Consider the following 24,588-nt stretch of genomic DNA (forward strand, 5'->3'; position numbering starts at 1 on the left):
GCGGGCGCCGGAGTCACAGCCGGAGCGCGAACAGGGTCCGGAGCGGGGGTCCGCGCAGCGCTGCTGAGGGAGCCCTAGCCGCCCAGTCCGGCCGCGGGGCCACGGCCGCGGCGGAGGCTGTCAGGTAACGACGCGCGCGCCCTCGCTCGCGGCGGCGGACACGCGTCCTGGCCCTGCTGCCCCACCCCCACGAACCCCCAGACCCTCTACTCATATGTCTCGAAGACTCCTCAGACCCCGCACCTCCTACACCCCGCAGTTCGGATCCCTGGACCTCGCAGACGCCCACAATGTGGACCTGCTCCTGTGAAGTCCTGCACTCCCGACTGCACCCCCCACGGCGACCCCAACTGCCCCTACAACCCAGTGACCCCCACACTGTCAACCCAACTCCTCATTCCCACCCCCTTGCACTCCAGACCTTGTCGTTGCCAGTGACTCCCAAACTCAGGTCCTGCCAGTTCTCACTCCCTACAGATCCTCACACTACTGACCTCACTATTCCCCTCCTCCTCCATTTCTCGCTCCAGACCCTACTGTTCCCTCACTCCAGACCTCAGTGTTCTCCACGGATTCGTCACTCCTGACTGCTGGCCTGTCCGTCCCTCAACCCCACCCCACCTCCCTCCTTCACTGCCCCCCCCCCGCCCCCAGTGCTCAAGCCCACTGCCCACTCCCCCTGGCCTCCCACCCCTCCAGCCCTCTCCGCTAGGCCCGTCGCTCCTCCCCACGCTGGCGCGCACACTCGCCCCTTTGTAGCCCTGCAGATTTGTCGGGGGAGCTGGGGTCAGGAAAGGGGAACAGCAGGAGGGGTCTGGGCTGGGGGACCTGTTGTGGGGCGCTCAGGAACTCCCGGCGCTCGCCGGGCTGCGCCTCCCCCTTCCGCCGTCGCCACCGGCTTTGTTTTCCGGAAACACTTCAGATGAAGGAGGGGGGCCGACGTCTGCGTGCCCGGCAGCCACACCACCCCCTCCCTGTCCTGCGCTTCCCCTGCTCCCTCTGCCCCTGTTTTCTCAGGGGAGGCGTTCAGGACCGGGCTGGGGGCCTGAGAGAAAGCCCTGCCCTGACGTCCGGGGCGTCGTCCTGGGCCGGCTTTGGGCAGCTGGGTTATTCCCTTGGCCTCCGGATGGCATTGTTTGCAGGAAACGGCCTGGAGGGTTCCGTGCACGTAGGTGGAGTCCAGCATTCTCTCCCCAGCCCCCTCCATAGGGAGCCCCAGGCTGGGCCAGTGTCTGGAGCTCCCGGGGTGTCCACATGTCCATCCTGAGGGGTTTCTGGGCACCTTTGTCCCTGCCCTGAGGGACATAGGCGTTTCCTGACCCCCCAGGGGCTCCTTTGGCTCAGGGTGTGAGGGATGAGTGGGGAAACACGAATCTGAAGGGGAGGATGGCTCTGATAGGGAAGGGGGTAGCCGCTGGGGGGCTGGATGTGGCCCCCCGAAGGGAACAGACTGAGCTGCTGGGGGAAGTTTGTGGTTGTTACCAGGAGTTTGTTTTTGTCTGCTGTGTTTCAACCGAATTGTGGCCTGCTCTGGGCTCTGCAGGCAGAGGTTGGGGTGGGGGTGCGAGGGCAGGCTGACTGTAGCACCCTCAGCAGCACACACAGGGCTAGACAAGACTTTACTGGCCCATCTTATTGTCTCTGGAGCCCCAGATGTTTAGTTCAACCCCTGCGGTGGTATCTGGGGCCCAGCCTCTGATGAAGGGAATGGGGGTGGTGAGTGTGGGCCGGGAATCTAGCTGGTGGGGGCAGCTCCCAGATTTGGGGGCCAGTTGTGTCTGCTGCATCTGGCAGTGGAGAGAGGAAAGGAGATCTGGAAGGAGCTGGCTGGACCTCCACCCCAGCTATAGGCAAGACCCCAAGGTCTGCAGCGGGTGTTGCAAGCCTCTGGTTTTTTACCCCACTGCTGTCAGGCCTTCTCATCTGATTCTGGGTCCCTCTCATTTTTCTGAGGCGGGTTGGGGACAGACATCTAATCACCTGGCTCTGAACTGTGACAGCAGGTCCTATGAGCACAGACTTCTCTGAACTGTGGCTTCTGATTCCATCTGAACCTCCTCCTCCTTCTGACTACCTAGTAATTACCTCTGGGTTGCAAGAGGAAGTAGGTGAGGTGTTTTTTTTTTTTAATAAACCGAAAGCGTCCTATCTGCTCATCCCAGCTCCGGGGAAGCCAGCCAGCTGAGAGGTGTTCCGGACAGCCGCGGGGCCACCTGAGCCTTGGGGATTTACTGGTGGGTAGCGCTCAGGGAGGGCCCAGCCCCCACAAGGCAGTGCCTGGGGACAGGGCATGTCCCCTGGACAGCCTGGGACACCAGGAAAGCCTTGTCGGATGGACTTGGCATGGCTGCCTCAGAGGTGCAGTGTTTCTCTTCAGGGCTGTTGTGGGGCTTGGTCTCTGTCTTGAAAAATTTCTAAACCTTGAAAAATTTCTTCACCCCCCAGGACCACAGAGGCCTTACAGGGAGGCTTTACAAGGCTTTAGTCTGGGGAGGGAGCTGGCAGCAGGGCTGGGGGGCGTTGGGCAGGTCAGTGTGGTGGGGGGCCCTTTTGGTTTCCCTGGAAAGGGCTTTTGTAAAGGAGATGTACGTGGGTTGGGTCGTGGTCATCGTCAGTGTCTGGTGTTTTCTGGGGTTGTCATACCTGAATGGGGCCCTTGCTGTTGTGATCTAGGCAGCAGGTGCGCTCTAGCCACGAGTCAGGATTCTTTCTGTTGCCTGGTTAGGGAATGAGGCCTGGTGGTGCAGAAAGTCCAACCTTGAGCAGTTCTGCACCTGCCCCACCCTATTTGGGCACTTCGGGGGCTTGTTGTGCAAGTCCCCAAGCTCCCTTTCTACATATGAGTAAGCGAGGCCCAAGTGACCTCCAGGAGGAGGACCTTCACTCTGCTAAGGTGCTCCTCAGGACCATCTCTGCCCACTGGATGCAGCCTGAGCAGGAGGCCGGGGGTGGGAAGACCGGCTCCTCTGGCCTCGGCCCCTCAGTCCTGCCCATTTTCCGCCAAGCTCCTGGCAGGACCTACATCCCCTTGTGATACGGGGGTCCATACAGATGGCCGGTGGGACTCTCAGGCAGGGGGTAATGGTGGCGTTTCCTTCTCAGAACCCTACGTGTCTCCTCAGCACTCAGGATGGTCCACTGATCTGGCTTGCCCAGCTGTCTGGAGCTTTCCTGTAAGTCCCTTTCAGTGAGTGGCAGAAGCCAGGTAGTTTAAGGAGGGCGAGCCCTTCCCCTCGCTGCACAGATCCAGCCTGCAGAACACATGCGCATGTGTGTGTGTGAGTGCATGCGTCGGGGCGCCAGCCAGGTGTCCCTGCGCCTGAGCCACAGGCAGGGCTGCTCTCGCCAGCGCCCCCGCCCGCAGTGCCTCTGCAGGAGCAGAAAGGCAATAGAAGTCTCTCATGCAGGTGGCGGCCAGGGGTGCCCGGGTGCAGACCGTGTCCTGTGTCATCCTGGGTCACGGCATCACTGTTCAAAGGACAGATACACCTCATGCGTCACGACTTCATGTTGGTTCATGACACACCTCAGAGTATTAAAAAGTTGTGCTTAAACATCACCCCCGGCGTGCTCCAGCATGATCCCCATTTTGGAGGTCCGGCTGTCCCCACCCCAGGTTGCAGGGCAGCATCGCTCACTGTGGGACCTGCAGCTTCCATGGGACCTTGATGAGTGTTTGCAGTAACCCTCGTGCTCACTGCAGTCCCAGGGCCCAGCTGATGGGCACGTGGCAGGGCTCTCTGGGAGCCTGGTGGGTGACCCAGCGGGGCTGCGTGCAGGGCAGCTGGATGGGGAGTAGGCTGAGATGAAGAATCCAAGGGAGATAATGCTGGGAAGACCAAGGGCTTTGAGAGAGAAGAAGGGTGCAGCAGAGGGATGGGGTTGGTGCCTAGAGTGCAGAGCCCTGAGGGCTCCCTTCCTTGTGGGTTCTAGAATTGGCTTGGGGGTTATTCCAGGGCCCACACTGGGAGCCTGGCATCTTATAGGAACCAGATCACACCGTGTACTAGGCTGCACCTTCCCAGGAGTCGCCCACAGAGACCCACTGGCCTGGCAGCCCTTTGCTTGTTTGGCTTCACCTGCAGCACTGGCAGATTCCAGGACCCCTTGTGCCCTCCATCAGTGCGCTGCCTCGGCCTCTGCTCTCACACCAGCAGGGAGCAGTTGTGGGGCTCTTTGCCCAGGCCTAGTCCTCCCTCCACCTGCTGGCCCCGGGACATGGGCTTGTTTCCTCTGAAGCTATAGGCAGGGACATGCTCTCTAGGCCGGGTCTGTCTCCTCCGCCCTGTGGGCGCTGGAGCGGGTCATTCTTTAGGGCCGCCACATCAGGACAATGTCCAGGCATTGCCCAGGGTCAAGGCAGTCGGGTCCACTGAGTGCCCACCTCGGGGTTTCCCACCAGCCTGCTGTGCACAGTGAGCTGCAGCTGAGGGGCTTGCAGGTACCCATTTCAGGGCCTCCCTGAGCCTGTCTCTGGGCTTCCACAAGCCCCCTGCCTTTGCCCTCGGGAGCAGGAAGTCTGTGGAAGCAGGTCAGAAGGGATACTGCTCCTGTGGACCGGATGTGGTGGCTGGCTGAGGTCCCCTCACAGGGCAGTGTCCCCCGCTCTTGCCTCGGGCCGCTCTCCGGCTGGTCCAAGGGTGACCCGCAGGATCCCTCCTGGTTTATTTCTGGTCTCCAGGCTGTGGCTGGGCTTTTGGGGCTTCCTGTGTGGCCAGCCCAGGGAGAGTCTATGATGAGACCCTTGGCCCAAAAGCTCCAGCCTGGCTAGTCCCCACATGCCCCTGGCTTGTGCTCCCGACTTGTGCCCCCAACCCAGGCAGGCTGTAGGGCATGCCTGGCGCCTCACGCCCTGGCCTCGACTTCCCAGTCAGAAATGGTCATGCTGGTGCCCTGGGGGCAAGTGTTTTGGAGGCACACATATCTGTCAAGACCCACAGCCCCTGCCCCCGATACGGACAGGATGAGAGCTACATGGATGGTGGACAGTGTTCTGGTTAGAGAGCAGAAAAAAACAGGTTTATCTCCTTTAGTTTGGGGTATCTGAGATAACAGCCAAACACATAGTTGGTGTGAGAGGTTACTGTTGAGATAGTTTACATCCTTCACATTTGGGGATGTGTGGCTTATCACCATTTGGAAGCTTAAGTTTTCATTGGAAACAGTCTATTTTAACAAATACAGAGCTTGAGTAGAAAAACATCAGGGCCCTGGGGACTGAGTCCTGCCGGGAGGTTGGTGCTGCTGTCAGGCGTAGCCAGATATTGCTGATAAAGCGTGGGGCGCCAGGCGCAATTGTAGTTCCTACAAACGGTCGAAAGTTGCCTGGCATAAACGTACCTCGGGTGGTATGTGGGACACACTTGCAGTAAAGGTTAACTCGTTGCTTATCTGACCTTCTGTTGTCTGCTGGGCGTCTGGTGTTTAATCTGCGTCTGGCCACCCCGGGCTGGCGTCCTCTTCCCGTCCGTCTGGGGCTCAGGGCCGCACTGGTGCTGGCGGGTTGGAGTGGAACCTCTGCGATCAGGTGGTGGTCCTTCCAGCCAGCATCTGGGGGCAGGTGGGGCACCTGGTGATGGTGATGCAGCCTCTCGACCAGGGGTTTTTCCCCAGCTCATGGCCAATCTGGGGGACCAAGGTTGGAGTGCTGCCAGCTCATGGATAGAGACAGGCCAGAGGCCAGCGGGGTGGCTCAGGTGGGGAGGGCAGCCCAGGGTGGTGCGGGTAAGCATGAACTGGGCGGCCGCCCTGGCTGGTTTGAAGAGCGCGGGGCAAGCAGTGGGTGAGTTCTGTGTCCCCTCAGCCTGGGCCAGCGGTGCTGGGGAAGACCAAGCTCTCTTTCCTCCCCTCCCCGCCTTCTCCCTGGCTTCTCTTCCTGTGGGTGCACACCTCTTGATTCCTGTCTGAAATGGTTACCGCATCTGTCACAGGAGTGGGAGGTGTGGCTCTGGCCTGGGGGTCGGACTTTGACCCACACTGGACAGAGGAGCCCTCCTTTGGGCCGCCCGCCCAGCCCCACGCCCTTCCTGACAGCTTTATTGTGATGCCACACACTACACTGGCTTTAATTAAGATACACTTCACCGACCATAAAGTTCATTGGAGAGGAGACCTTAGTGGTTTTAGTATATTCACAAATTGTGCGACTATCACCAAAATCAATTCAAGAACCGCAGCCCCTCGGCCTGTTCTGGACGTTTCCCGTCTGCGGAATCACACCCTGTGGGTCCTTCTGTGTCTGCCGCTCTCACTGAGCATCGTGTTCTCAGGGTCCCTCCACGTGGTAATGAGTGTCAGGGCTTCACCCCTTTTCTTGGTTGAAGGACACTCCCGTGTGGAGGGACACGTGTGTTCCCTGGGTTGTGTGGGCCTCGTAATAACCATCATGAGTCTAGCAGCTGTGGATGCCTGTGTGCTGGGCACACGGGTCTGTGTGGATGTGTTCTCGGTTCTCCCGGGTGTATACTGAGTAGATCAAGTGGTGACTCTTGTGAGGAATTGCCGTTTTCCATGGTGGTTGCTTCATCTTCTGTGCCCTGTGGAGGAGGGTCCTGTTGATCTCTGTCCTCGCAGGCTCCCTCTCCAGGTTCTGTGTCCTGTCCTGGGTTAGGGTCTGACCCTGGGTCGTGGTGTCTCTGCCTCCTCCGAGCCTGGGAACCCTGGCCATTTTCTGGAAGACCGTCTTCCCGCTGCCCTGCACTTTCTGGAGCGCCAGCCCTTCAGAGGACATGGGCCAGGGTGGCCCTGCCCCTTGATGTCTCGGACCCTCAGCCTGGCCCGTGGTCTTCCATCCTGGTGCCTCTCTGAGCAGGTGTGTTGGGTGCCGGGAGGGACTGCAGCCCCACAGGCCAGGTGCCTTGGCCGCGTGTTGCCGTAGATCCCATCCTGTCGTCAGTGTTTTTCAGGGGCAAAAGACACGCACACATTGAGGAAAATGGGTGTTTTGGCCAAGCGTGGGAAAGTTCTGAGAACTCACTCAGAATCTAGGCGGTGGGCACTGTTCACGCGTCAGTGACGTACTTCCAAACCCCCACACACCATGGGTGTGTTACACGCAGGTCTGGCTGCTCGCTGTGCTCTGCTCCACTCCCCCTTGGAAATGGCCGTGGGTCTCTTTCTTGGGGAGAGAGACCATTCCAGCTGCGCCCACAGGAGTGAAGCCATCCTCCTGGGGGCATGTGCTCCTGTGCCTTGGCCTGGCCCTCCCGCTGCTGCACCAGGTCTGGGGAGGCTCCAGTTGGGACACGGGATCCCACGTGGTGGGCGGGTGCTAGTCCTCCCCCCACCGCCAGTCCCGAACAGAGGGCTGGGTCCTTGTCTAGGATGTGCCAATCTCTGAGGACCCGTCCAGACTAAAGCAGCCATCTCCCCCAGCAGGGGAGTTGGTGGGTGAGTGATGCTCGGCCAGCTCCAGTAAGACAGGGAGGCAGGGCATGTGGTTTTCTGGTGGGTCCGCAGGTGCTCTGCCCCATTAATGTCTTTCACGTGTCTGCCCGCACAGCCCCTTGCCCTGGGCTGAGGCCACACACCCTGGAGGGTGGTGCGGCCCAGCTCTCCCGTCCCCCTCCGCACTGTTCTGAGCTCAGGAGAGTTGGCACCTGCTAGCAGAGGCCAGCCAGGATTCCAGTGGGCATGGGGCAGGCACAGGGCACCGTGGAGGCTGCCCTGCATGCAGGTCATCAGGCTTCTCCCCCTCATCTGGCCCCAGAGCCCATGTTTCCATCATTTTCAGGGCTCGTGCCCCTGCCCCGTGCTCAGCTGGGGCTCCATCTTTCTCTCTGACTGGCCAGGGCCTCGCCTGGCCTCCCTGCTCTGCTCTGGGGATTGTGGACCCCAAGGAGCAGCCGTGCTTCTGCCTGGCGCCCACTGTGTCCCTGGGACGGGTGCTTGCTGGACTGGCGGCATGGCGAGTGCTATGGTGGAGGCCGAGGGGCTGGGCGGGTGCTGGGCTGCAGGTGCAAAGGTCCTGGGCAGGAGTGTGCCCACCTGGCACCATGTAGAGGGAGAGGGGGTCTGAGGGGGTGCTGCCAGAGGTGGTGGGGGTTGTTTTTTTAAATAGACTCTTGTTTCAGAGCAGTGTTAGGTTTATAGCGAGTCTGTGGATCAGTTTGGGGTCCCTGTGGGTCACACCTCAGTTGAGTGTCGCTCATGTCGCAGCTGATGGGCTGGTGCTGGTGCATCGTCCTCAGCCAGGGCCGGTGCTTCCCCCATCCTCTCTGCCCCAGGCCCCCGGGCTCTGCCAGTCCCGGCTCTCCTGTGGGGGTACAGCCATTTCTGTATGTGTACCTGTCTTCTCACCTGTGGCCAGTGTGGCCGCCTAGCCCCGGCTCCGTGCCTTCAGCTGTCCCTTCTCACCAGGCGTTATGTGGGGTTTGAGCACCTTTTGTGTCCCTCCCTGATCCCTCTTCTCTGCATCTCTCTCTTAGCTCTCAGTCGTGGGGGTTTTCAAGTGTGCCCAGGGAGTGAGCTGGTGGTCACTCCAGCAAGCCCATGGCCTGGCCCCACCCATTCCTGATATCCAGCAAACCCCCCCACCCCATGGAAGCACCTGCTGCATGCTAGGCTGGGGCCGAGGGGTTTGTCATGCATGTGTTTAAGTCCGTGGAAAGCTGCAGGGAAAGTGCTGAGTCCCACATCCTTCTGGGCTCATCTGTAACTTGGCTGAACCTGCGCACCTGCCCACACCTGCTCTTCATGACCCCGAGTGTGAGCTCTGACCGTCTTCCTTGCCTTTCTCAATGAACCCTGCATGTCCTCGAACAGGGCCTTTCCCTCAGGGTTGCTGCAGCTCCTGCCCAGCGATGCCCCCTCCTTTCCCATTCATCCAGGGTTGTGTTCCGCTGTCTGTAAATCCCTGTATCGTGAGCTGTTTCTGCTTGATATCATTTGGACGCTGGCCTCGTCCTGGGGTCTGGTCCCCGTTCTTGGCCCACTCCCTTTCTCTCTGCTGTAACACTACCTGTTGGTGACCTCAGGCTTCCAGGCTGCGGCCCCTGGGCTGCCGCATCTCCAGAGCCTGGGTCCCTTTCAGGGAGTGGTGCGTAGATGCCACGACCTGGCACGTGGGGTGCCCGTGGCTGCTGGGGCCCAGGACCTGGGTGACTCCTGGAGGGAGGCCCTGCCTACACAAGTCAGTAGGCTCAGCCTGAAGAGGGAGACATGTGTGTCTGGAGGTGCCTGAGGAGGGCTGTGGCCAGAATCGCCCTGGAGCCCTGCGCTTCCCAGGTGGCTTCCCCGGCAGAGCCTGCAGTGTGTGGTGGGGCCACCCTCAGGAGGGAAGCTGCTGCCACCCCTCCAGATGCATCCTGACTGTGGCCCAGGGCTGTGCCCGTGATGTCAGCGGGGACTGTGACATCACTGGGTGGAGAGGGTCAGAGAAGTGGGTTCCTGGGGCCCCTGGCAGGGGGCCTGGCCCTGGCCCTGACAAGATGGAGGACCCCCAGGAGAACGCAGCAGGTAAGCCCCCTGAGCTGGAAGGCAGGCCAGGGGTCACTGGGGGGCTTGGGGGTGGGCTGGGAGCCCTGCCTGCCTGGGGCTTAAGTTGACCACGAGGGCCTGAGCAGAGTCAGGTGTCCCTGGGGGGCCTTCCCTGAGTGAGGAGTGAGTCCGGGTGCCCTTGGGAGGAACTGGGGACCATGCTGGTGGGGTGAGACTGGCTTGCTTTCGGTTCGGGTGTAGGGCTGGGTCCCTCCATCCCCCATGAGTTTTAGCGCCTGTGCTGACATCACACATACCCGCTCCCTGGTTCACCAGGTGGGCCGGGGCACCTGCCAGCTTCCAGCTTCTGGCAGCATTTGGTCTGCTTTTAGTCCTGTGTCCGCTGTCTCGTTCCTGCGCCCCACAGGCCAGTGGGTGACTCGCTCTGGCCGCCCCCCTCTGAGGTCCCAAGAGAGGACCCAGGAAGACCCCTGTGGCATGGCGGGTGGTAGCTGCTGTTCATGGGGTGAGTGGGCACTGACGTCCTATCGCTGGAGGGTCAGGGTCTGGACTCCTCACCCATCTCCTGGTGTCCACTGTCCCCTGCAGGCGGTGACCTCATGGTGGCCACACGCTTGCCTTGTCCAGGGGCTGACGGATGAGGCGGGCCTCTGGTGTCTCGTCAGGGCCACGTGGGCTGGGGGGCCGGGCAGGGGCAGCACACCCGCCACAGCGTCTAGTTTCAGGCCTGGTTGCTGTCCCTGTGCTGCACACCAGGACCCCAGGGACACAGCATGGGGGCCAGCACGGCGCTCCTGGCGCAAAGGCTCACTTAGAGTAGGCACTGGGCATTACCCAGAGGCAGCGCTGGAGGAGGGGCTGCGGGGGCAGAGTTCCCACCCTGGGCCTCACGTCCTGCACCTGGTGACCTCCCAGCCAGCCGGAGGGCGCAAGTCTCCTGGCTTTGTGGCTTTCAGAAGGCAGCTCTGCGGGCTCAGAAAGGTTTGCAGCTGGAGGCCAGACAGAGGTGACGAGGCTGCTGTGGATCTCGGGATGGGGCTGAGAGCAGGGGTCATGGCTCAGAATGGAGTCAGGGCAGGACCCCGGGGGTGGGCGCCCTGTGCTGCTGACTGGGGAGGGCCTCCGGGAGAGTTGGGGGTTGGAGTACAGGGAAGTGAGGTCTCCTGGAGGGTTCCTTGTGTGTATTGTTGGGGCAGAGTGATTTTTGGTGATGCTGCCCCCTAAAAGCTGTTTGCACAAAGTGGGACCCAGACCTCAGTCCCTGCCTGTGTGGGATGAGTAGGTCATAGCAGCGGCATGGGGAGCTGCAAGGCCCCTGCCCACCATTCCTCCATCGACGTGGACGCACCCACATCTTGTTGGCCAGGAAGTCGAGCCCAGTCTCCAGCCGTCCCTTCCCCTACTTTGTTCCCATGTTTGGTCTTCCTGGTTGGGCCGCTGTCCCTCCAGGCCTCCACGCATGGCTCCTCCGTCCCCTGGGTGAGGGTCCTGCAGTGTCCTGCCCCGGCCGTATGCTCCCCTCTGCCGCTTGTGGGCAGGGGCACCTGATGGCAGTGCCCACAGTGCCCTCGGGCAAGGAGACGAGAATGCCGGCGTCTCCTTGCTGTCTCTGAGCTTCCCGTGGGCTCTACGGCCCCCTCTGGTACACCTTTGTGGGTGGGGCTGCATGCACGGACCTGTGTTTTAGTTAATTTCTGACAGGAAAGAAAATCTGGCAGGAAACCATGAGTGTCCATCCGGGGGTAAGGGGTTTTCGGTATCCACTTGTGGAATCTGGCAGGATTTCAGAGAAAGGAGGGTCAGGGTCACCTGTGCAGGTGTGTTGTCTGGGAGCAGGAGGTACCCAGGTGTTTGCAGGGCATGGGCTCGCTCTGCAGGAATCCCACACTGGCGTGTTACTGAGTCATGGGCACAAACTCCCATGAAGTCAGGTGTCCAGCTGCTCTGAGCCAGGCTGCACTCTGGCTCCGGGCTCACCTCCTCCCAAGGTGGGAAGGCCCTTGTCCTGGCTCCCTGTGAAGACCCTCAGCCCTTCAACGCATTCCCCTGTGGGTGCTGTTCCCACAGGCAGTGAGTGTTTCACAGGAGTGTGTCTGGTGCTGGGTGCAGGGAGGGAGTGCTAGGGAAGGCTTGTGTCTGGAGGTGGAGCGAGACCATTGGGGAAATGCAGATCAGAACCACCCCGAGGCAGCGGAGGGCTCCAGGAGCGGGCCAGTTGACAGGAGGCAGCCTCCAGTTCCTCCAGCAGTTAAGCTAGAGCCTCCCTCAGCCCTGCCATTCTAGCCGTGGGTAGTGCCCGGGAGGGGGACAGTGCAGAAGCACTGTAGCCACTTTGTTCACCGGGGCCCAAGAGTGGACACAGCTGGGTGTCCTTCCGTGGGTGAGTGTGTCCCTCCACACCCAGGAGCATCCCTCAGCCATGGAGAGAAGAGAATCCCTGACACTCGCTACCATGGGGCCAGACCCTGAGAACACGATGCTCAGGAGAGAAGCAGACACAGGACACGCGGGGTGTGATTCCACTGGTGGGAAACGTCCAGAACAGGCTGATCCACGGACACAGAGAGTGGGTTCCTGGTTGTCAGGGGCTGAGGCAGGTGACTGCTGATGGGAACAGGCTTTGCTTTTGGGGGATGGAACATTCTGGAACCAGAGGTGATTGTAGCACAACTTTGCAAGCATAAACCAAGGTCTAGTAGGAGCCTTTGATCTTCCTCTCTGGAAGGGGTTGTAAGCCCTGTGGTCATCTCTCCAGATGTGAATAAAGATGTCCCAGGGGCTCAGAACCAAGCATGCAGTTTCCACCCCAGTAGGCTTGCTGGCCGTTTTGTCTGCTTTTAAATTTTATTGGAGTAGAGTTGATCGACAATGTTGTGTTAGTTTTAGGTATATAGTAAAGTGAACTGCTTATAGGTTTACACATATCCACTCTTCTTTAGATTCTTTTCCCATATAGGTCATTGAAGAGTATTGAGTAGAGTTCTCTGTGCTCTACTGTAGGTCCCTATTAGTCATTTGCTCTCTACTACATATTAATGTTTTTAATATAGTTATTTCCTTGTAAATTTGTAGCAGCTGTTCACAGTTAACTCCCAAATCCTTGAGGTTGAACAGCCTCCCCCACAGAGAACTGTGGGCAGATGGGGCTCAGCATGGCCCCTGGAGGTGGAGGCCAGCCCATGGAGCAGGGGGGTGGGCAGCCTGCTCTGTCCTGAGCCCCCAACTCCTCGGTCAGGCTCCTCTCTCCCTCCGGTCACTCCTGCCGGGCTGTCTGGTGCCCCCTTGGCCTCGCAGTGGTTCCGGCCAGTCTCCCACAAGGGCAACCAATGGAGATGGGAGGTCAAGGCGGAGCAGCAGCTGTTTGGCCAGGCCAGCACCCCTGAGCCCAGTGATGGGTGTGTTGTCCACAGGTGCCAGGGCGCTGGTCTCAGGTGGGGGCACTTGCTGCTGCTGGTAAGAGCCGCATTCACACGGCCCCAGGCTGGGCCCTAGCACGGGGGTGGATGTGGCCGCCAGGAACCCCAGCAGCGGTGGAGCTGGGTGCGCGGGTCTTGGCTGGGGTCGGATTGTCTGTACACGCTGTTCATGTGTTTGGGAAGCGTGGGCGCTGCCGTCTGTAAGCAGTGAGGTTTGGCCTGAAGCCCAGGCTCCTGCCTGTCTGGGACTCTCCTGGGCTTTGTCCGAGTGGGGACTGGTGTGTACACGTGTGTGTGAGCACCGCAGCTTCAGTCCTACCAGCTTGTGGTCCTGCCTTTGGGCACGTGGCCAGGGGGTCCCCTCTTTGGGGCCTGTTCTTGGCACCTGTGCCATCAGTGACACAGTGGGGCTGCCTGGCCCTTCCGTCCATCAGTGCTGGAGGCTGTGTGAACACCCATTTAGGGGCTGGGGCACCAGGCTCTACAGAGCTGATCCTGCTGAAGTCTTAGGGCCCTGGTGTTGGTATGCTCTGGCCTCGCCTCCCCTCCCCTTGGCTGTTAAGCGGGTGTGGCCTTCACCAGGTGCCAGCCCTTGAGTGCCTGGTAGGGAGGGGCACAGGTGTGAGCCTCACAGTGGCCAGTCTGGGCCGAGGTGGGCTAGGGAGGTGTTAGAAGAGGATGCTAGTGTTTTCTTTCTGGAGAGATTCTTTTGACTTCTGTGTGAGAGAACAGGAGGCGGTGAGGGCCTATTGGAGGGTGCAGTTACTGTGGCTGAGAAAAGAGGATGGCTGGCAGGGGAGACCCTCCTCTTGAGACACAGGGTGACTGGTCTGCACAGGGTGTAGGGAGGGGTGGGGGAGGGAGGAGCCCACACCACAGACACAGCCTGGGTTGCTTCAGGGCACCTGCCCTGTGTGTCCGCACCCCCTGGCTTGGGCTGCTTCTCCTGCAACCTGGGGGACTTTGGGGGTGCCTGCCATCCCACCCACAACCCCAGCTTTGTACTGGCGAGGCCAGGCCGGACTCACCCCAGCTACAACTGCCCAGCCAGCCCTGTCAAGGCAGGGGGCTGCTGGGCCAAATGAAGCCAGGCTGGTGTTGGCTTCTGTAGCCCCTCCTTGCCTGGTTTCTGTCCCAGAGCAGTGGGTCACCCACCTAACCACAGGGTCACGAGCTCCTGGAACGAGACCCAGGGACCTCGATGTCCCCTGGACATTGGGTGGGGAAGGAAGGGGCGACTCTGGAGACCCCATGTCAGTGGTGGGGCCTGTCTCCAAGGCCTCTGCATGTACTGCTCTGCGTCTGTCCTCTTAGGGCTCAGTGCCGTGGGGGGGGGGGGGCGCCTTTGTCACTCGATTGGGCATCTCCCCTGCCGGTATAGCCATCCTGCAGCCCTTGGCGGGGCGGGGGCAGGCAGCAGGCAACACGGGGGATTCTCAAGAGGCCTGAACCTCAGCCCCCAGAAGGCTCCAGGTTGCACCAGTGCGTCAGAGATCTTTCCAGAAGGAGGTTCCACCAGCAGTGAACGCCCAGTCCCAGGTCCGGCCAGGCTGTGCTCTGGACCTCGGGATGTGTGGCGGGGAGGCGCATGTCCTCCTAACCCGGGCCTCTGTTTCTCCTCCAGCCGAGAGCCACGAGATTTGAGCCCCCGGGACCCGTCAGCAGCATGAGTCCTCCCCCCGTGTGTGACCCGGAGGCCACCAAGATGAGCGCTGCGGCCGGGCCCTCGCGCGCGCCCGTGTCCCACTAGCCGGAGCGCGGTGGGCGCCATGGGGTGTTAGCCCCGAAGAGCCGCCGCGACCGCAGGTCTCCGTGGAGCCGGATTTGCACGGCAGCTGAGTCACCGTGGAGAGGCCAGGGTACCACAAACTTATGGATTTTGACAAGAAAGGAGGGAAAGGGGAGTCGGAGGAGGGCCGGAGAATGTCCAAGGCCGCCGGTCGGGCCAGCCACAGCGTCCGCAGCTCGGGGACCAGCTCGGGGGTCCTGATGGTGGGCCCCAACTTCCGGGTCGGGAAGAAGATAGGCTGTGGCAACTTCGGGGAGCTCCGGCTAGGTGAGCCCCGCGCGATCACGTCTGGGGCCCCGGGGGCGGTGGGAGTCGTGGGGACGGGACACAGGTAAGTGCGTGGGGCTTCTGCCCCCCGACCCCGGGAAGGAGCAGTTGTGCTGGGGGCTCCTGGCCCATGGTACCCGACGGGGCAGAGCAGAGGACAAGGGGCATGTCCTACACACCCCTTGGTGGTTGAGCTCTGGGCGATCCCGAGTCCCTGTCTGGTGGTCATTGCCCAGCTCATGGTTGCTGTTGCCAGTGTCAAATGTGTCCGGCGGCCCATGGGACTGGGTGGAGAGGCCCGGCCAGAGTCTGCACCTTGGCAGATTGCGAGGCGCTGGAGTGGGGCCGGCACCTCGCCGCCAGGCTCTAGGGCTCCAGGTTCAAGGGCGGGGCCAGGCTGCTGATGGCAGGGGTGTGGGCGGGAGACACAGACCCTCCCTTCCTTTGGGTTCCCTCCAGCCTGGCCTGCACTGCCCACTGCCCGTCAGAGGCTGAAACCCAGCCCTGCTGCCCAGTTAAGCGTCTGCTCCTGCTCTCACCGACACGCGCACGCACTCGCACCCCCGGCTCCTGCCCTTGGCATTTGGGGCGGCAGCCTGAATCTCACAGGTCTGGGTAATTTCAGCAGAAAATGCCTTTTAAGAATCCAGGTTCGGTTGTTGCTCCGAAACCCAGATACAGAACACCGCTGTGTTGGCTGCTGCGCCATTCGTGTGTAAAGCTTGGTCGGGACTGGAGCACCAGCCCTGTCGACGCTGCTCCCGGGCCCACCCCCGCCCGCCCCTGCTGCTCAGTCACGTGGTTGCCTGCGCCTGCCTAATTGACTCTGGGTTCCTCTCTTCTTTCGTCCTATTGTGAATAAAACCGCCCCGGGGCGCTCTTCTAGAGTGTAAGTGCTTATGAGGGACCACCAGACTGGTTTCCGGAGCGGGGGAACCTGTTTAAACCCTGCCGGCTGCGCGGGGAGGGCGCTGGCTGTCCTGCAGCCGCCTCTGCACTTCGGGTTGCCTAGCGTGTCGGTGGGTGTGAAATGGTGCCTAATGTGGAATTCATTTGCTTTTCCGCAATGACTAATGTCGAGCCTTGTTCTGTGTATCGTTTGTCTTGTTTTCTGGTTGTTTTCAAAGATTTCTTTTCTTTTTTGGGGGGTGCTGCGCTGGGTCTTCAGAAAGCTGGGCACAGGCCCTCTCTTCCTGCACCAGGGGCTACTCTAGTTGCAGTGCATGGGCATCTCGTTGCAGTGACTTATTGTTGCACAGCACAAGCTCTAGGGTGTGCAGGGTTCAGAATTTGCAACTCTCAGGCTTGAGATCGTGGGTTCAGTGGTTGTGGCACATAGGTTTAGTCACCCCATGGCATGTGGGATCTTCCCTGACCAGGGATCAACTGGTATCCCCGGCATTGCAGAGTGGAGTCCCCAGGGACCACCAGGGAAGCCCCCAGAGATTTCTTTTCATCTTTGGCTTCCGGTTTTGATTCTGCCTTGTTTGGGTATGGTTTTCTGTTATCCTGCTTGGGGTTCATTGAGTTTGTAGGATCTGCACACTTCTTCATTAAATTTGAGAAAGGATTGCCATTATTTCCCCAAATATTTTTTCTACCTTTGTTTAGTCTCTTCTCGTTCTCATACTCCAGTCACACATGGTCAGGAGGGTGGTGGTGGTGGTGGTGTTTAATTGTTTCTTTTTGGTTGTGTTGGGTCTTCTTGCGGTGTGGGCTTTTCTGTATCTGTCGTGAGTTGGGACTACACTCTGGTTGTGGTGTGTGAGCTTCTCTTTGAGCGGCTTCTCCTATTGCAGAGCACGGGCTCCAGGGTGCGCGCTTTTCAGCAGTTGGGGCCCATGCGCTCAGTTGCTCTGTGGCATGTGGGACCCTCCTGGACCAGGGGTCTGCATTGGCAGGCAGATTCTTTACCACTGAGCCACCTGAGAAGCCTGTCAGGAGTGTTTGAAGCTAGCCCACAGGTCCCTCAAGTTCGAGTTTTTTCCCAGCCTGTTTTCTTTCTTCAATCTGGAGAGCTTGCATTTCTTTATTGTATGGTGACCCTTTTTTTTTCTCTTCTGCAGCATCTATAATAGGCACATCCACTGAAATTTTCATTTCATACAATGGTATTTTTCACTTCCATTTGATTCCTCTTATTTTTTCTGTTGAGATTTTTCCATCTGTTTGTTAATTTTGCCCATTTTTTCCTTTAATTCTTGAATATACTTAAAGTAGCCATTTTTAAATTGGTGTATAGTTGATTTATAATGTTATTTTAATTTCTACCATACAGCAGAGTGATTTAGTTACACATATATAGACTTTTTTTTTTTTCATCTTTTTTAAAAATTTATTTTTGGCTCTGTGGGGTCTTCTTGCTGTGCTCAGGCTTTCTCTGGTTGAGGCTAGCAGGGGCTCTTCTTTGCGGTGCACTGGCTTCTCATTGTGGTGGCGTCTCGTTGTGGATGGTTTCAGTAGCTGTGGCTCAGGGATGGAACTTGTGTTCCCTGCATTGGCAGGTGGATTTTTATTGACTGTACCGCCAGGAAATGGCATTATTCCATTATTTTCTGTGGCTGAATAGTATTCCACTATATCCATGTGCCACACCTGTACCCACTCATCTATCTGGACATTTAGGTTGCTTCCATGTCCTGTCACTGCTACTGTGAACAGTGCCACTGTGAACATTGGGGTGCATGTGTCTTTTTGAATTTAGAGTTTTCACCAGACATATGCCCAATTGGAGGATCATATGGCAGCTCTGTTTTTAGATTTCTGAAGAACCTGCATACTGCTCTCCACAGTAGCCGCGCGACCTTCCATTTCCACCAGCAGTGTAGGAGGTTCCCGTCTGCAGTGTCTATTTTAAACGCCAGGGTCTATGGTCCCTTTGATTCTGTTTTTCCTTCTTACGGTTCTGTTCCGTTTTTCACATGTGTACTGATGTTTGATCATGTGTTGGACAATGTGGACTCATCTTGAACCCATGAGGGGCTGCCTTGCAACTTTGATAGGCTGGCCCAAGAGCAGACATTATTTAGGGGCTGGAGTCACCCCCTCCCAATATATGGGCGCTCTGGGTTTCCCGCTGAATGCAGGGGAGCTCTGGGAGTCTCCATGCCCTGGATGCAGTGCCTGCACCATTCCTGCCCTGGGCAGCCCCTGGCATCTCCCTTCTGCTCACAGTGTCCCCCCTGAGTTGTTCTTCACCATGCCTCGCAGACTGTTGCTCTTCACACCCTCTGCTGAGCCCAGAACACCTGAGGTCCACGAGGAGACTCTAACCACAGACTTCAGATGCCCGCATGCACGTGTGCGTGTGCACAGACCACACATTCACCTTCAACTCAGCTGAACCCCAGAACTCGCAAATGGCAAAACATGAGGTTTCTACCACAAAACATAGAGTAAGATCACCATTTACTGGAAGGGACCAGTTAGACATCATCGAAGTTTAAACATCCAGAAGTGTTATTAAGAGCAGGAGCAGGTGAGCTGCATACTGGGAGGTACTGTTTGCAGAGCACCCCTGGACAAGATGCCAGTGTCCGCAGCACAGGAAAAGGGTATAGCTCAGTGAGAAGACAGGCGGTACGATTAAAACCGGGCGAGAGATCCAAACACACACCTCGCAGGAGCCAGCGGCCAGGCGACTGGGGGTGTGGAGGGCAGGGCAAGCCAGCAGACCTGGCCAGGAAGTGATGCGCTGCTGAAGGAAGGCCTCTTCTGGGAGGTGAGTGGGATGCGCTCTGTCCTCACGGGGTGGGGTGGCACAGAGCTCATCAGATGCAGGGCTCTTCAATGATAAATCGCTTCCCAAGGGAAAGACAGGGACTAAGTACAGACTAAAGGTGGTCTGCAGGCTGGAGTACTTAGGGAACAGGGGACTGAGGTCTACAACTTTGAGACGAATCTGAGAGAACAGGTGACAACCGTGCATCTGGGCGGCAGAGCGGAGCAGACCGTGAGCTGTCGCGCCTGGCGTGGAGGGCGCAGGGTTTGTGCACCCAGCTCTCCCGTTTGCTGTATCTGAAGCTTTCATAATAAAATGTTGGGGGACATGAGGCATGCCTGTTTTTTACTCAAAACCTAACAACCAGGACTAGATGGAGGCTTTCTCTCCTTGCCCACGGGTGTCTTTTACTTATCAGAATGGAAGAATAGAGGCTGCAGGAGGGGTCCCAGAGGGTACCCTTTCCTGACAGCGGCAGTGAACGGACCAAATGTGGAAAGATGGGACAGGAAGAAACACGCCGTGACCCGTCCAGACAGCCTGACTGTCCATGTGCGGAGGCCAGAGTAGCTGCTCAGTAAACAGGACGGAGTGAGTTTAGTAAGGCTGCTGGGTGTACCAGCATGAATCAGCTGTACTTCTCCGTTGGAGCAACAGTTGGAAAAGAAACATTTAAAAATCTACCCTCCAGGTGCCTCCAGGATAAACCTAAGGAAGGTGGTATGTGCACTACGCTGAGCACTAAACGCAGAACAGAGTCCTGCGTTTGTGAAGTTAATTGTGAAGTTAATTCCCAAGACGCGATTCCTCTGCAGAACTGGGGGCCATGTTGTCAGGTCTCTGGGGAAATTGACCAGCTGACTGTGCACCACAGTGGAAACCGAGGCCCTGGAAGAGCAGGGGCTGAGCTGAAGACCCCAGGCGGGGGCCACAGTGATGAGAAACCCAGGATTGGGGGAGGAGGGAGCTGACTGACAGGCATGTGGGCCCTGGCCTCTGCCTGTGTGGTTCTACACACTGGTGTCTCCGCCACCCCATGGGTGGGACAGGTGGGCCCAGCACCTTGGGCATTCATACTGTCCCACTGCAGGGGGATGGAGGGTTAGCTGAGGCCTCTTCCCATGCTGGACCCTCTCAGAAGCAAGATGGAGCAGCGGGGTGATTCAGCATGAGGTCTCCTGGGAGCACAGCACACCATGGGGCCTGCTGGCACTCAGGCCCCAGAGGGTGGCCAGCTGGTGCTGGGAGGGGCAGAGAGGGTGCAGCAGCTTGCTGGGTATGCACACAGGCCACCATCCCTGGGTGCTGTCTGGGGTTCAGCCAAGGGTGGGAACTAGCAGGTGAAAAGCTGGCCTGGGCAGGGGTTCTGGAGCTTTTGTGTTTGCAGTTTTATGAGGTTGAGCACTATAGCTGGTTTTCAATGCACACCTGGAGGTCCAGGTGGCTGGTGAGGAGCTAGGGGAGACCTCTTAACCCAGGCATGTCAGTTTCTAAGCCTAGGATGCAGGTTTACTTTCCTCCCGATGGGCTTTGTGCAGGAAGCCTCAGGCTGGGGAAGGGGCTCTTGGCCTGGGGCCCTTGCTCCACAGCGGGGGATGGGGGGGTTGGGGTTGGGGTGGGGCGTGGGCCTTGTCCAGCAGATGTTCACAACTTAACTGTCTGGACTTACGGGCAGGGCGGGTTGGGGGACTCCCTCGAGGGTCCCTAGAACTGAGAGGGGAGAGTGGTGGTCAAATGGCTTAATGGATGGGGGCTCAGAGAGCATCTGGGGACAGAGACGGGGTGTAGGGTGGTGTGGATGTCTCCTCCAGGTCTCCGGAGCTGAAGAAGGGCCTTGGGGTCACCAGGACTCTGTTCTGTGTTCACTCTTCTAGGTGGGAGAAATTGGAGTGCATGGGCGTGCTGGCGGGAAGGATCCCGCTGAGGACAGGGGAGCAGCCCCCAGTGGGCGGAGGCAGGGTTGGCCATGGGGATGGGTGAGGGTGCTCACAGCCGGGGGGAGCCCCTTGCGGGCATCCTTTTCCCTCCCAGACTGGGAAGGAGGGGACCAGCGCAAGGGGGGCTGTGAGGGGAACAGGAGATGCGCGGTCTCATGGGCTGGAAGTCCCGCGGGCCTGATGTGCTGCTTCTCCCACAGGAAAGAATCTCTATACAAATGAATACGTAGCTATCAAATTGGTGAGTCCAAAACCTGCCCCTAGCCCCAAGCGGCAGCTGTCCCGATGGGCTTGGCCAGGGTCGGGGCGGGAGGAGGGCAGGACTGCACCCTGCGTGCCGCCCACGCGTCCTCTCGTCCCTCCCAGGAGCCCATCAAGTCCCGGGCGCCGCAGCTGCACCTGGAGTACCGCTTCTACAAGCAGCTCAGCGCCGCAGGTACCCCAGGGCCGGGCGTGGGGGAGCTGGGGGAGCCCGTCTGGGCGCCGCGCTAGTCTGTGTCCTCCATCCGCAGAGGGCGTCCCTCAGGTCTACTACTTCGGCCCGTGTGGGAAGTACAACGCCATGGTGCTGGAGCTGCTCGGGCCTAGCCTAGAGGACCTGTTCGACTTGTGCGACCGCACGTTCACGCTAAAGACGGTGCTCATGATAGCCATCCAGCTGGTGCGGGCCGGGCTGGGGCGGAAGGGGCAGGGTGGGGCGGAAGTGGGAGGCGCAGAGAGCGGGCTGAGGCCTACCTACCGCCCGCGCACCGGCAGATCACGCGCATGGAGTATGTGCACACCAAGAGCCTCATCTATCGCGATGTGAAGCCGGAGAACTTCCTAGTGGGGCGGCCGGGCACGAAGCGGCAGCACGCCATCCACATCATCGACTTCGGCTTGGCCAAGGAGTACATCGACCCCGAGACCAAGAAGCACATCCCGTACCGCGAGCACAAGAGCCTGACAGGCACGGCACGCTACATGAGCATCAACACGCACCTGGGCAAGGGTGAGTGAGTGGTGTGTGGGCCGGGCAGGGGATGGTGGTTGGGAGGGCCGCGCTGACCTGCTGTCCCCCGCAGAGCAGAGTCGCCGTGATGACCTGGAGGCGCTGGGCCACATGTTCATGTACTTTCTGCGCGGCAGCCTGCCCTGGCAGGGGCTCAAGGTGGGTGGGCCAGGCCGAGTGGGCAGGCCGGAGGTCTCCCGCGGGTGGGCAGGCCGGCCAAAGTGCTGACTGCACTCCCCTGCAGGCCGACACGCTCAAGGAACGCTACCAGAAGATCGGGGACACCAAGCGGGCCACGCCCATCGAGGTGCTTTGTGAGAGCTTCCCAGGTGAGAGTCATCTCCCCATGTACCCCCGCCCCCTTGCTCTGCATACCCCTGCCCAGTGCCCCCGCCCCGGGCCTCCACTAGCCCTGTTGGTGTCTGCAGAGGAGATGGCCACCTATTTGCGCTACGTGCGGCGCCTAGACTTCTTCGAGAAGCCGGACTACGACTACCTGCGCAAGCTCTTCACCGATCTCTTTGACCGCAGCGGCTTCGTGTTTGACTACGAGTACGACTGGGCCGGGAAGCCCCTGGTACGTGGAGGGAGGGGGCTGGCACGGGAGGGGCCCCTGGCAGGTGAGGGTGGCTGGCAGGGGCCCCCAGCTGAGCCTCAGCTGCCTCTCGCTCCCTTGCAGCCCACGCCCATCGGCACGGCTCACTCTGACCTGCCCGCGCAGCCTCAGGTTCGAGAGAAAGCCTTGCTCTACAGCAAAAACCAGGTGAGTGCCAGGCCAAGGACCGCACCAAAGTGTGTGTTTTGGGGGAGGGGGGTGTCAGGCGGGGCCCACCTGACTCCCGGCCCCCGCCCCCCGCAGGCACTTAACTCCACCAACGGGGAGCTGAATGCCGATGACCCCACCGCCGGGCACTCCAACGCCCCCATCACAGCCCCTGCAGAGGTGGAGGTGGCTGACGACACAAAGTAAGGCCAGCAGCTGGGTCGGGAAGCAGGGATGTCCTGGGTCTGCCCCCTCACACCCTTGCTCCTCCTCCTCCACCCTCACCCCTTCCGCAGCTTGTGCCCCTTTTCAGCCTGCGTCCCCCTTCCAGGTGCTGCTGTTTCTTCAAAAGGAGAAAGAGAAAATCGCTACAGCGACACAAGTGACCCCAGGGCAGTGACCCCCCGAATCCTCCCGCTGCAGCCCCCCGGGGCCAGCTTGTCCACGGCCTCGTTGGCCACAGCCGGACGCAGACTGCAGGCCGGCAGCGCTGCCGCCCCCCGCGCGGGGTCACGACCCTCACATAAGACTTGGGCCGAGATTTCTACACCTGTGTCTAGTCCTCCCCTCCGAGAGCATTAACTATTTAAAACAAGGAAAAGAGAAACCACAGCGGCTGCCCTGCCCTGCGCCCCCGCCCGCGTCTGCTGAGTGAGTAGAGCGGCCGCCGGCACCACCGCCCGCCCGTTAGTGTCATAAAGTCCAGCTTGTCTCCCTCGATCCAAAGGCCGTTTTCTCGAGGGGGCGCTGCGGGGCGTTGCTGCCGGGGGTGAGCCCACCCTGGGCCTCCCCAGACTGGAGGGGAAGGCGGGGTGGGGGCGGCCCCCAACCAAAATGCTGCACCAAAGCCTGGGCCGGCAGGCGCGGCCCTCGGGGGTCCTGGCACCTGTCGGTGGAGCCGCCGGCCTCAACTTGGGCTGGGGGCAGCCACCTCGAGGCCCGTGGGCGGCGCGTGTGCGGGCTTTTTGTGTCGCTCCGCGCTGCTGGCCGAGCCTGGAGACAAGCGCCTTAAAGCCCGTCCGAGCCCCGCAGGTGTGTGTGGAGCGGGCAGCCCTGTCAGTGCGGTCCCAGTGGTCCCCTGGGGCTGCGAGCTGCCGGCAGAGCAGCTGGGGCGTCTTCGCGGTGCGTGCGTCTAGGTCTGGCTTTACAAAGTGTACAGAAATGGCACTTCCGTTTCTCTGATGCTTCCTGGAAGCCATAGAACTTAGGGGCTTTTTTTAAAAAAAATAAAGGAAAATGAAACCAATTCCCAGCGTGGTGTCCAGTCTGTCAAAGGGGTGTGTCTGGGAAGGGACACTGGGTGTCTGGAAGGGAGGCGCACGCCGTGGGGAGGGAGCCAGGGAGTAGCAACCCCCTGCTCAGGAGAAATGGATGTGGGAAAGAAGGTAAGAGAACTGCAGTGAGCTAACCGGGTTGGTTTATTGGGGGCAAGTGGAAAATCAGTTAACTACATCACAGTGAGAACAGAGGAGCCGCAAATACAAACGTAAAGGATGGGAACTTTGCCCCAGTTTACGCAAGTCCACTTGAAACCCCCACTCAGACGGATTCCCTTTCAGGAGCTGAAGGGCCTCAGCTGTGTCTGGATGGCTGGGTCTCGAGTGAACCCCGCAGCAAAGCAAGGAGCCCTGGAATGGCTGAGGAAATGCTTTCTTGGGGGCCTAGAGTTTGCGCCAAACCCTCAGTTGGGTCGGTCTTAGGAGATTGGGCCCCCAGGATGGGGCCAGGGTCCCTATACAGAGAGGAAGAGTGACCACTGCTCTGGAGAACACAACAGGAAGGCGGCCGTCTGCAGGCCAGGAGGTGGGCCCTCACTAGGATCCGGCCATGCTGCCCTCTGACTCTGGCCTGACCAAGATCGTAGTGGCTCCTGGAGCAGCTTCACAGGGACCCCAAGTCACTGACAGCAAGAGGAAGGCCTGTGACATGCAGTGTCCTGCCCATGAAATAATGTGCGCAGCTCCTCCAGGATCCTGGCCTCCCGCCCACCCCTGCTGGGCCTTGGGGGCAGCCAGCCAAGGTGGGTAGAGGTCCCTCACCCCCACAGCCAGGAGGCCTAGGCTCCCCAGAATGTAACATGGGCCCTGAGACGGACGAGACTCTCCCAGCAGTGGAAGGTGTGAAACCACCTAGGATCAGAAATTCAAACATGAAGGACAGACTCAAAAACCGGACCCAGAACCAGCTAATCAGATTTGGGAAGCAAAGGTAAAAATAAGTGAAATTTTTATTTAGAAACGAAGAGTAAACTGTTACGGTGCGTGAG

The 24,588-nt window shown here is 59.5% G+C and overlaps 1 protein-coding gene across 2 annotated transcripts; it reads left to right on the forward strand.

Annotated features, from left to right (window-relative positions):
• Positions 1 to 23,462, forward strand: CSNK1G2 (casein kinase 1 gamma 2). 2 transcript variants are annotated; one of them, XM_068980961.1, is made up of 12 exons: positions 1 to 124; positions 14,479 to 14,910; positions 20,769 to 20,809; positions 20,935 to 21,004; positions 21,081 to 21,229; positions 21,325 to 21,559; positions 21,633 to 21,718; positions 21,804 to 21,888; positions 21,988 to 22,136; positions 22,239 to 22,322; positions 22,419 to 22,525; positions 22,654 to 23,462. In XM_068980961.1, exons 2-12 carry the CDS (start codon positions 14,727 to 14,729, stop codon positions 22,706 to 22,708), a joined length of 1,245 nt encoding a protein of 414 aa, XP_068837062.1. In that variant the 5' UTR covers positions 1 to 124; positions 14,479 to 14,726; the 3' UTR covers positions 22,709 to 23,462. The 2 variants fall into 2 exon arrangements, with proteins under 2 accessions (XP_068837062.1, XP_068837064.1); XM_068980963.1 differs by lacking the exon at positions 14,479 to 14,910 and having other exon boundaries at positions 109 to 124.
• The last annotated feature ends 1,126 nt before the right edge of the window (positions 23,463 to 24,588 follow it).

The sequence above is a fragment of the Capricornis sumatraensis genome, chromosome 9, assembly GCF_032405125.1.
Source record: "Capricornis sumatraensis isolate serow.1 chromosome 9, serow.2, whole genome shotgun sequence".
NCBI classification, from domain to species: Eukaryota; Metazoa; Chordata; class Mammalia; order Artiodactyla; family Bovidae; genus Capricornis; species Capricornis sumatraensis.